This window comes from Phocoena phocoena, chromosome 9 (genome assembly GCF_963924675.1).
Source record: "Phocoena phocoena chromosome 9, mPhoPho1.1, whole genome shotgun sequence".
Taxonomy (NCBI): domain Eukaryota; kingdom Metazoa; phylum Chordata; class Mammalia; order Artiodactyla; family Phocoenidae; genus Phocoena; species Phocoena phocoena.
The window spans coordinates 29,934,132-29,946,283 of record NC_089227.1 but is presented as its reverse complement, the minus strand read 5'-3'; the positions used below and the strand labels follow the sequence as shown (position 1 = coordinate 29,946,283).

General features: G+C 44.3%; 1 protein-coding gene across 1 annotated transcript in view; it reads left to right on the top strand.

The window, feature by feature from the left end:
• The window catches only part of ABCB4 (ATP binding cassette subfamily B member 4), an 80,714-nt gene that overhangs the window by 45,304 nt on the left and 23,258 nt on the right, over positions 1-12,152 (top strand). The window contains exons 15-20 of the mRNA XM_065883546.1: positions 657-818; positions 3,474-3,620; positions 6,145-6,249; positions 8,471-8,548; positions 9,873-9,956; positions 10,981-11,184. Of these exons, the coding sequence (XP_065739618.1) occupies positions 657-818; positions 3,474-3,620; positions 6,145-6,249; positions 8,471-8,548; positions 9,873-9,956; positions 10,981-11,184 (780 nt within the window). The remainder of the gene's footprint in view (positions 1-656; positions 819-3,473; positions 3,621-6,144; positions 6,250-8,470; positions 8,549-9,872; positions 9,957-10,980; positions 11,185-12,152) is intronic.

Here is a 12,152-nt window from a genome sequence, read left to right as displayed (position 1 = left end):
TGGTACTCAGCCAGATTAACAGCCTCCCTCGGGCAGTGACCAGCTGTTCCTTGTTTATAAAAATAAGCCCTGGGGGCTTCCCTGGTGGCGCAGTGGTTGAGAGTCCGCCTGCTGATGCCCGGGACACGGGTTCGTGCGCCGGTCTGGGAAGATCCCGCATGCCGCGGAGCGGCTGGGCCCGTGAGCCATGGCCGCTGAGCCTGCGCGTCCGGAGCCTGTGCTCCGCAACGGGAGAGGCCACAACAGTGAGAGGCCCGCGTACCGCAAAAAAAAAAAAAAAAAAAAAAAAGGAGCCCGGGTAATGTTTCTGTTTATTCTTCTGCCCTGTGGTGGTCTCTAACTTGCTCTCTAGATCCTGGCATATGGAGGAAATTCCCAGTTACCTGCTGGATAATGAAAACTTTGCCTTTTAATTTTTAGAGAATATTTTTATATTCCAGGTTTCACACTGAATTTAACCTTTCGTCCTTTGTAACCTCTTTTACTTCCACGTGTTGATATACTTCGTGACACTTTGCAGCTAACTTTGAGAAGCTGTGACGGAATCTGAAAGTCTTGACACGTGATATTCAAATGGCTGTATGGCTCTAAACTTGGAGGTTACATCCGTCCGGACACAGGCACACCCACAGTTCAATGTTTTGTTCTTCTTTTAGACATTAAGAAGCCAGATCCAGCCAGAAGAATTTAAAGTTGCACGAACTGATGAAAACCCTGCCATGGGTTTGGCTCGTCCCGTAGCTAGGAGTTCTTTTCATAAAAGCCTGAGGAATTCGCGAAAGTATCAGAATGCCTTTGATGTGGAAACCATTGAACTTGTGAGTTGTTTTTCACTTAAATCTTTAGTTGTTTAGTTTTGCTGTTGAAATTCTTAGTCTTGCAACTATATTGCAGGCACAGAGGATTCCTGCCATGAGCCATACTCTTCTTAAAAAAGGGAAATATCATGGGCTTCCCTGGTGGCGCAGTGGCTGGGAGTCCGCCTGCCGATGCGGGCGACGCGGGTTCGTGCCCCGGTCTGGGAGGATCCCACATGGCGCGGAGCGGCTGGGCCCGTGAGCCATGGCCGCTAAGCCTGTGCATCCAGAGCCTGTGCTCTGCAGTGGGAGAGGCCACAGCGGTGAGAGGCCCGCGTACCGCAAAAAAAAAAAAAAAAAAGGAAATATCAAATTTTAAATGTATTTGTCAAAAATTGAAATCAATTCCAATTAAAATTGGATTTCCAATGAAAAAAGATCCAAAAATATAGTCTTTGTGCTTAGATGCTTAAAATTAAAACTAGATATTCCACTTATTTTTGAGGTCCAGAGATAAATAAGGCTGGTCTAAAGTAAGAGGCCCTGATATTTGCATGCTCTAGTAGGTAGGATTACTTTTGATTTCTGTGCTAGGAAACTCAGATTAATATCAGTTTAAGAAAAGTAAGAGGTTTTATTTCTCTTTCACATAAAAAAATCTTAAAGGTGAGAAACCCAGGGCTAGAATGGTGACTCTGCCATGGTTACCATGGATTCAGGTTCCTTTCATATTTATCCTCACTATCCTGGCATGTAGCTTCCATTCTCAATGATCGAAAATGGCTCCTGAAGCTCCAGCCATCACATCTGTGTTCCAAGGAGCAAGAAGAAGCAAAGATTTTCCATAAGTCTGATACAGTGCTTTTATTTATATGTCACTGGCCATAACTTAATCACATGGCGCTACTTAGCTACAAGGAAGGGTAGATAATTGAATCTTTTTGCTATATGCATTGCTACTCTGAATAAGATTGGAATTCTCTTACTAAGACAAAGGAGAATAACCAGAAATAGCCAAAGTGTACATTCTTTAACGTTTCTCACCTGAAGACTTGGGATGTTATTAATTCAAGTTAACAGAAGCCTTTATAATATTGATAAAAAGGGAATCCATTCCAAGAAAAGATATTTTATGATTTTAAGAAATGGTTTGAGAATGCCTTTTGATGTTATTTATTGATAAAAGCTGAGTTTATTTTTACTTTTGTATTGGCCTGAAGACACTAATCCTACCGAGAATTCACTGCATCTGTTTTTCTCTGCCCACAATGTTATTGACTGCAGAGATTATGAGGGCTCTCTCAGAGGTCTCAATCTTGGTGTATTTATGGAAAGAGAATAACAATTGAATTATTGTGGAGCTGCATTATCATCCGTAAGATAAACAATTTCCCCCTTTTTGGCTGTGGAAGTATTTACTTCTCATTTCCTCATTTATCTGGACAGTTATGCTGCTAAATCTTGAGAGTCTGTTATTTTAGAGGAGCCCTTCTCTTTGAGAAATGCACAGAGAAGAGTGGGAGTCAGAAAATGCCACATCAACAAGACTGTCCTAAGTGCCATCATAGAGGGATAAACAATGTGCCCAAGGAGCGGGGGAAATTAAGTCTGATCAGAAGGGCCTGGAGGACCTGTGGGTGTGTGAAGAGCAGCCTCAGCTCGTTTAACAGGCTGGAGACCAGCGCTACACGATGTTAACTAGGGAGGAAAAAAACACCCTAAAATGCAGAGAAAATGGGTGGCTTGAAAGAGGAGGGCTGAATAGAAACTACTCCCATGTTCTCTTTTTCATAGAGACACAAACATGACCTATTTAAACAACTGTAAGGCTGTGGGATTCCATTGGCACCTTTTGTATCTAGTTTACTGTTAAACCACCTCTGTAGTCAGAATACTCTCCTTTATGTGACCTAAATCCTTCATGCTTGACCAGACACTGAGTTCAGCATTTGCTGAGAACCCGATGTGTGCCAGGCATTGGGCTATTTCTAGGGATATAAAGACATAGTCTTCACCTTAAAAACAAACAAATAAGTAGAGTCATGTAAACAAAGGAAAACAAACAAAGAAGCAGAGTCATGTAAACAAACAGGGTGGGGGGATCACAAAACAAGCTAAGCTATGCAATAGAAGAAGTCCACAGAGGGAACAGTGGTGAAAGAAAAGGGGAGTAGTTACTTTAGTTTTGTCAGCTGGGAACACGTCACAGAAAAGGCATTGCTGGGCAGGGTTCCGGGGTGAGGAGACCAGGCCCATGTCCTCAGGTTAATCATGGCGCCTTGTGTTGGTGAGGACACTTACCCATCCCTTCATGGGTCTTGTCTCATGTGACCCCAACATCATGCCGGACTTGAACTGGACTTGAATTCTAGGGCATTTTGTGCCCAGATCCTGCTTCTGCCCACTCTGCCGAGGCTGGAATAGAGATGGGCTGGTCACACCATGAAGATTGCTTCTTGGGTGAAGGACTCATACTCAGCTTACGCTGTGTAGTCAATGGACAGAGTTAACATTTGATAACATCCTGTCCAACCCTCTGGTAGTTCGCTGGAGCCTGGTCACTCTCTGCACCTAGTTAGCAAGTTCCTGGAGGGTGATGCCAGGCCTTCTCTGTGTCCATAAACTCCAGTGACGGTAGTGTTGTCACCTTTTTGTCCTGACATGTATGTGTTCTAGGATGAAACTGTGCCGTCGGTGTCTTTTATGAAGATCCTGAAACTGAATAAAACAGAATGGCCCTACTTTGTGGTGGGAACTCTGTGTGCTGTTGCCAACGGGGCACTGCAGCCGGCCTTCTCGGTCATCTTCTCAGAGATTATAGAGGTGAGGCTGAAAACACCACGGGACAGCTTGATGATGAAGTGATGAAATCACTTCACCATTACATCAGTTCTCATGCCGACCTGGTCCATCTTGCAGTAAAGCAGCCTCACATTAAACTAAGCCCGAGGTTTTAATTCCCTTTGGAGGAAAGCTGTGAGGCAAAAGAAAAAACAGGCAGGTTATGCTATCAATGAAATTAGAAACTGTAAATTCCCTGAAGAAGGCATTCTGATTCACTCTCTTCGTTTGGATGAACTGTTGTCAGGCAGTGATCCCCATCCCGTCTGTGGAGAGGAGATGCATGTCTCACTGGATGGTTGGGTGGTGGGGCAGGGGAAGAGTTCAACTCTCAAGTGTTCAAGAGGCTAGGCTCTGGGGACAGACCGGCCTCACCACTTAATCACTGTGCAAATTGGGCAAATGCTTTCCCTTGCTGTACCTCAGTTTCTTCATCTGCAAAATAAACCTACCTCCTAGGATGGCTGAGGATTAAAAGATGATTTAGGTAACTATTTAAGAGTGTCTGCCTCGAAGTAAGGATTCAGAAAGTTGCTACATCATTGTTTAGCAATCCTTACAAGCCTTGGGGAGGCTAAGAAGGAAAACCTACACTATCCAGTTGTTAAATTCATTGGGGGATATTTATCAGAAGTGATCAGAAATATCTAAGGCTCCATAAAATCCAACATTTATATTTTATAACCTTAGTCAATCTCTAATGTTATTGGAGAGACTTTTTTGTTAAAGATGAATTATTCTCCATCTCCATCATATTACGACTTTATTCTACTGTTTTTCAATCTTTGTTTTTTTTTTTTTTTTTTTTTTTTCGGTACGCGGGCCTCTCACCGTTGTGGCCTCTCCCACTGCGGAGCACAGGCTCCGGACGCGCAGGCTCAGCGGCCATGGCTCACGGGCCCAGCCGCGCCACGGCATGTGGGATCCTCCTGGACCGGGGCACAAACCCGCGTCCTCTGCGTCGGCAGGCGGACTGTCAACAACTGTGCTACCAGGGAAGCCCTCTATCTTTGTTTTTTGAGCTTCATATAATGTATTATCCTTCAAAGTTTTTTATTTTATTTTATTTCTTAATTAATTTTTATTGGAGTATAGTTGCTAAGAGTTTATTATGCTTGTGACTTTGAACATTGGTTTAAGACCACAAGCTAAAAAACAAATTAGGAAGAACCCTCCAACTGTTCTTACATTACAAAATAAGGCAATCCCTGGCTCTCCTGCAATTCAAGAGCTGTGTGGCTTGTATTTATATTTGGGGGCATCTCCTTTGTGTCAAATGCTGGTCTTGGAGACCAAGCAGGAAACAAAATAAACTAAGTTCTGCCCTCAAACAGCTTACCTTCTATTGGGACAGACACAGAATACAACCAAAAAGCAAATAATGTAATGTGTCACAGCATAGCAAGCATTTTAAAAGCAGGGGCTGGAGCTGGAGGTGCTGTTTCATGCGGGAGGGTCAGGAGAGGCCTGTTGGGGCAGAGGCCCCATGGAGTGGAGGGTGGTGAGCAGGTAGGGGTCAGGGAGGAAGGGTTCAGGGAGAGGGAACAGCAAATGCAGAGGAAAAGGCACAAACACGAAAATGTGCAGCCACACACAGTCCATAGGCAGTGTTTCAGCCTATGTTAATAACCGCAAACAATAAGTCCGCTACATGTGAACTTTCCAGTTGTGAACGCACGTGCCAGCCCCTGTATGCCAGCTGTTGTACTACTGTACTTTTCAAGGTACTGTACTGTAAGATTGAGACTGTTTTCTTTTTCTTTTTCTTTTTTTGTGGTACGTGGGCCTCTCACTGTTGGGGCCTCTCCCGTTGCGGAGCACAGGCTCCGGACACGCAGGCTCAGCGGCCATGGCTCACGGGCCCAGCCGCTCCGCGGCATGTGGGATCTTCTCGGACCGGGGCACGAACCCGTCTCCTGCATTGGCAGGCGGACTCTCAGCCACTGCGCCACCAGAGAAGCCCTGTTTTCTTTATTTTTCGTGTTTGTTTTTTATGTATGTATTATCTGTGTGAAAAGTATTATAAACCTGATACAGTACAGCACTATTGGTATATACCCGACTGTGTTAGTGGGGTACCTAGGCTAACTTTGTTGGACTTACGAACAAATTGGACTTACAAACGCGCTCTCAGAACGGAACTCGTATTGTATTCCTCCGATTCATAGAGACAGGAAGTAGAATGGTGGCTCCCAAATGGCTGGGGGGAGGGTCATGGGAGTTACTGTTTAATGAGTACAGAATTTCAGGTGTGGTTGATGAAGGAATTCTGGAGATGGATGGCAGTGAAGGTGGCACAACGCTGTCAGTACACTTAATGCCACTGACTCGTATACTTAAAATCTACTGTTCAGCCATTTTTATGTTATGTATATTTTAGCGCAGTTAAAAAAAAAACACGTATTCAAAACCTAGTTTTTAAAATGTGATGCTCAAGCCATTGTTTATGGGAGGAATAAACAAAGATCATGTAATCCAAGTGGGTGTTTTAAATGTTCTTTTGTAGATTTTTGGACCAGGGGACGATGAAGTGAAGCAGCAGAAATGCAACATGTTCTCATTGCTCTTTTTAGGTCTGGGAATTATTTCTTTTTTTACTTTCTTCCTTCAGGTAGGTACCTATGATTTGATCTTCTCATAGAGTCTATATTCAGTTAGAAAATACAGATTAATTACCTATTAATTAGATTTTTGTTAATTATCTGTTAATATAAATAATTGATTAATCAAATCCAATAAAAGAAACAGGTGATCAGAACCTTAGCTTTGATTTGGAACTTCCAAATCTTAGACTGAAATGAATTGCAGACACAGTTGGCACAAGGCTCTTTGAGAGGGCAGTGTCCTAAGCAGGGGGAATTGTGACTTCCCTGTGTGCTAAATTACGTCATGTTACAGGTTGGCCCTCAGCAAACATTCATTCCCAAGGACAAAAGAGACTTGAATTCACAGGACAACATAAGTCCCAGTTAAACTCAACTAGTCATAAACTGGAAAAAAATCAGTACAATAGCATTCTCTCTCTCTTTTTTTTTTTTTTTTTTTTTTTTGGCGGTACGTGGGCCTCTCACCATTGTAGCCTCTCCCGCTGTGGAGCAATGGCTCTGGAGGCGCAGACTCAGCGGCCATGGCTCATGGGCCCAGCCGCTCCATGGCATGGGGGATCTTCCCAGACCGGGGCACGAACCCGTGTCCCCTGCATCGGCAGGCGGACTCTCAACCACTGCGCCACCAGGGAAGCCCTCTCTTTTTTTTTTAAATAAATTTATTTTATTTTTGGCTGCGTTCTGTCTTCGTTGCTATGCACAGGCTTTCTCTAGTTGCGGCGAGCGGGGGCTACTCTTCGTGTGGTGCACGGGCTTCTCATTGCAGTGGCTTCTCTTGTTGTGGAGCACGGGATCTAGGTGCGCAGGCTTCAGTAGTTGTGGCTCGCGGGCTTCAGTAGTTGTGGCACATGGGCTTAGCTGTTCTGCGGCGTGTGAGATCTTCCCGGACCAGGGATCAAACCCGTGTCCCCTGCATTGGCAGGCGGATTCTTAACCACTGCGCCACCAGGGAAGCCCAGCATTCTCTTTTTGTTACTCTTCATATAATATCAAGTAACTTCTCTGATATTTTCTTCCTTACTTGATGAACTGTTTGAAAGAATGCACATTATATTGCATTTAGATATTGTAGACCCGGACAAAATGAACTAGTATACTTTGCTCAATGTCCAATGCAGCCGCAAGCCCTGGTGTGTTAGGGAGTAGAGCGTACATATGCCGCACCAACAGTGGGCTGATGGACGGAACTATGGAGCCCTCACGGGCCTTGAGCAATCTGCCAGCAAAGGCGGGAGGAGACCAGGGCAGTCTAGGCCTGGAGCCCTGGGGCAGACTCACCCTGAGCACTGACCACTGATCCTCTTGGTTTAGTGAAGACCTTGGATGCATCCTCCCCAGAGAGCACCCCACGTGCCCACCCCAACAGTCAGCGTGGCTGGAGGCTCACACCCATGCCAGTGCCTGGGAAGCGAACCCAGCTCTGGACATCTGGTCTGGTCTCCAGTTTGAACAGGATATAATTAGAAAGAGGGAAAGTGTCTGGCAAGGATGCTGGGGGAGAAGGAGTAGCCTAATTGTTCGCTAATCTGAGAGCAGGTGGAGATGTGACGGGGAAGCAGCAAACTCATCTGGAGTTTGATACTCCAGACATCCTCCCTCCCTCTACACTACAGGAGCCAAAACGCATCCCTGCATAGAATTTTGTTACTTCTCTTGGAGACTGATCTGCTTAAAGCATTAGGAACACACTGAACGTTGTAATTAAGTACAGTATTCTTCTCACTGAGATGTTGTCCTTGAGAGTTTTGAAAAGGAAGTCTATTTAGAATGCTTCAGAAGCCAGAACTAGATAACTTCTAAGGGTTTTGGTTTTAGGATTCTATTGTATACCAATGATTTAGAAGTATATGAATTTAAAAAAATTTTTTATGGAAGTATAGTTGATTTAAATGTGTTAATTTGTGCTGTAGCAAAGTGACTCGGTTATACATATACAAACATTCTTTCTTTAATATTCCTTTCCATTATGGTGTATCATAGGATACTGAATATCGTTCTCTGTGCTGTACAGTAGGTCCTTGCTGTTTATCCGTCCCATATATAATAGCTTACATCTAGCAGTACATGTACTTTAAGTTAGGACTTTGAGTTAGTATCTGGTCATAGACTTTGTTATTTGAATAGTTGATTCATAAATAAATATTATAGAAATCCATGCGAATACACCCACTTGTGTCAGAACGCTTGTGATCATCAAAAGGGACAAAAGCCTTTCTTCTCGCCCAGGGCTTCACATTTGGGAAGGCTGGTGAGATCCTCACCACAAGGCTGCGGTCCATGGCTTTTAAAGCGATGCTGAGACAGGTAGGTGTGTGCTCGGGAGCAGTTCTTTCCTTTCAAGCCTCTTCCTGTTCTGGCTGGTGTGCTGCCCTGTGTATTGTGTGTCCCAGGTGTTCATGCAAGGACTGGTCAGGGCCCAGCTAATTGTCCTGGTCCTTCAGTATCCAAAGACCTCTCAGGGTTTTCGTAGGAGTAAGCTGAATTTAGGTCACTTTGGGGGCTTATTTTGCAACTATCTCTATCCATGTGGATACTATCATTTCAAGGACCTGTATCTGTTTTCTGGATTCTACGCAGGCCCTGGTGAGTCATTTGAGACTCCAGGATGCCTTCCCACAAAGGAAAGGGTGGTTGGCAGTGTTCCTGTCCCACGATTGACAATACTAACTATAGGTTTTACCAAATGTTGGTAATTGAGTTTGTTAGAGCTCTGCTTTCCCGTTAATTCACTTGTTAATTCACTCAGTCATTACCCACTAGGTACCAGACAGTGTGCTAGTAGCTGGGCCTATAAAATGCCTTATCTGCCCTCTTGGGAAGGTCACAGCCCAGCGTAGGACATGTGGGAAAATGTGCAAACATGAATTCTCTATTTTTATAGAGAAGGCTTAAGAGAGGGCCAGAATATTGTCCAACCAATTGATACGAATCGATTACATTCCTGTTCACAAAAGGGCACAGAGCAGGTATCATATTTTGTGCAAGTCTGAATTTGCAGACCTCTTTCAGTGTCTTTTAAACTGTTGCTATGGAGGAAAAATTACTTTTTATGAAGCTTAAAGATGCTGTGGGTAAGTGGCTTATAATTAAAATCATATCTAAGATAGACTCTTTTAATCCTTGCTTCAAACAAAAAACAAAAACGTGGTGAGAAACCAGGGCTGATGATCTCATGCCTAGAATTTGCAAGAAAGAGCCGTGTCCAGCACAACTCCACCATGTCCAGCACAACTCCTTTGTGAGAGACACCACCCCATCAGGTACTACGGAAGTATCCGTAGTACAAGTTGTGAGGACTGGGTGATGGACCCACCCACGGGCTCGGGCTCCGGGGAAGCTGGCAGCGAGCACAGCTGCAATCTGGATAAGCCCCGCCCCCGGTCAGTGTGCTTTCCCAGCACAGCAGAGCCCGATGCAGGTGGGGATGGAGCTTGCATCCTGGTGGGGCTCCGAGGTGTATGCTCGAGGCAGGGACTAGAGCTCCCACTGCATGGGAGGTCTCCCCTCAACTCCAACACCCAAGTTAAGTGTGGATATTTCCTCAGCATTGGATGTTTGGGATGTTTCATCTGATTTTCTCTGCTTGTTTTAATTTGGAATGAATTTAAAGGTGTATTTTGTGCCATAGGACATGAGCTGGTTTGATGATCATAAAAACAGTACTGGTGCACTTTCTACGAGACTCGCGATAGATGCCTCCCAAGTCCAAGGGGTATGTAGACTGCACTCTACTACTGCTTTTCTTTAACATGGTTTGGAATAAACATATGGCATAGCTGCGACCTTTAAGCTGACTTCAGGTGCAAATAACAGAAAACTCAAACTGGCCTAAAAAATAAAGAGGAAGGTTGGACTTCAGGGCTCACAAGTGGCCCGAAGGACTTAGGCGTCTTCTGTCTATTGGCTCTGAGTGGCTTTCAGTCCTCAGGGTTGGCTTCACCCTGAGGCTCGTTCCCTCGTGGCCACAGGGCGGCTGCCAGGAGCAACCATAGCTACAAGCTTCCTTGTTTCCAATCCAGTGAAAGAGAGCGCACACCTAGGCCTCGACTGCCAAACAAACACCCTTCCCTTACATCTAATTAAGACTAATTTGGGTCACATGCCCAACCCTAACCAATAACTGGCTCCAAGTGCGGCTGTCTTCCTGGCTTCCCTCCCCAGCTCTGGAGCTGAGGTCTGTTACCTGGGAACTCCCTGCTTCTCCATAGTGCAGGAGAGCAGCAAGTCCCCTGCAGTGTCCCTCTGAGGGCCCTCATTTTCTCACTGGTGCAAACAGGACTTCATCTTTATGCATGCTTTACGGGGAGATGGTCTCTTAGGGTCTGTACCCTGGGTAACAGATGGTCTCTTGGGGCTCGTGAATCTCCCTCTTACACATTTGAAGTGAACAGGCTTTAAAATGACCAGAGTGCCCGGGGTGTGTTTCCTCTTTGAATGTTGCCTTCATGACAAAGTGTGCACCCCACAGCCTCTCCCGAAAGCAGAGCAGCTGATGACTTGCTTCTGCAGTGCTGAATCCGTATGGGCAGGAGAGGAAGGAGAGCTGAAAGGCACGAAGAAAAACCTGCAGAGCCTCCAAGTTACCCGCAGGTGTCTTGGGTTTATTGTAACAAAAGGGAGCAAATGTTAGTATAGGCACAGATCCCTCTCTCGTGGTTCTGACCGGGAAGCTGAAGGCTGCAGCTCATGGATTTGCAACTTAAAATACAGCTGCCTCTCTTCTTTTGCTCTTCCAGGCCACTGGGACCAGGTTGGCTTTAATTGCCCAGAACACAGCTAACCTTGGAACTGGTATCATCATAGCATTTGTCTACGGTTGGCAATTAACCCTGTTGATGTTATCGGTTGTTCCAATTATTGCTGTATCAGGAATTGTTGAAATGAAATTGCTGGCTGGAAATGCCAAAAGAGATAAAAAAGAACTGGAAACTGTTGGAAAGGTGGGTCAAATACGGCTTCCGTTGGTATAAGTATGGTTTTTAGACATGGGTTTTATTTGATTGATTGATTACAACACGCATGTTTTAATGATGTTAGTGCTTCCTACAACTAATCACGGTCAACGCTGTGTATGAAATATTTTACTGTGTCAATGCCTAGAACTTGAAAATGGGATAATTAATGTAAAGCTTTTATCCTATAGAAGGTGTTATATTCAGAAAATTTCTGAATTTTCAACGTTCATTTTACCTTTTACTTTGTATACCGATGCCATTATTAGGACAAAAGTTACCCCTGTTTTACAGATGAAGAGTCCTTAAGGCAGAGAATTATAAGTGTATTGTTCAAAGTAGGACATTTGCCAGTACATAAAAGACAGTCCTGTTCTTGGCTGTGATTTCTAGAGTTAATTAAGCTGGGCAGCCACCAGAGGACAGTAATGCTCTGATTTCTGGTTCTAATTATAATGGCAGTTGGGCACACACTTAACGTCGTGCCAGTTATTGTTCTAAGTATTTATATGTACCAGCTCACCCTCACAATAATCCTGTGAGGCAGATACTAACGTTACACCAAGTTTACAAATGTGGAACCTGAGAATGAAACAAGTTAAAGGCATGGCTGGGATTCAAGTCCTGGTCTAATTTCAAAGTTGTTTACTATATTACCTCTTCATATGGGTTTAAATGTGTCTAAATCTCCATATAAACATTTTATTTTCACGTACATGTATTTAAATGTTTAAATGTAGATAACAGCCGGGAATTTTTTTACCCTTATTTATGTAAATATTATACTATATTGAAACATTAGGAGGTGAAACAGACGGTGTATATAAATTGTGATAGTTTCTATAGCACAACACTTGCAAAGCCCTTTCACAGACAATACTGCATAGGCCTTAATACAATTATGGTTACGCAAGGTGGGACAGATAGTAGGCCTCGCTCGTGGGTTAGAAAGCAGT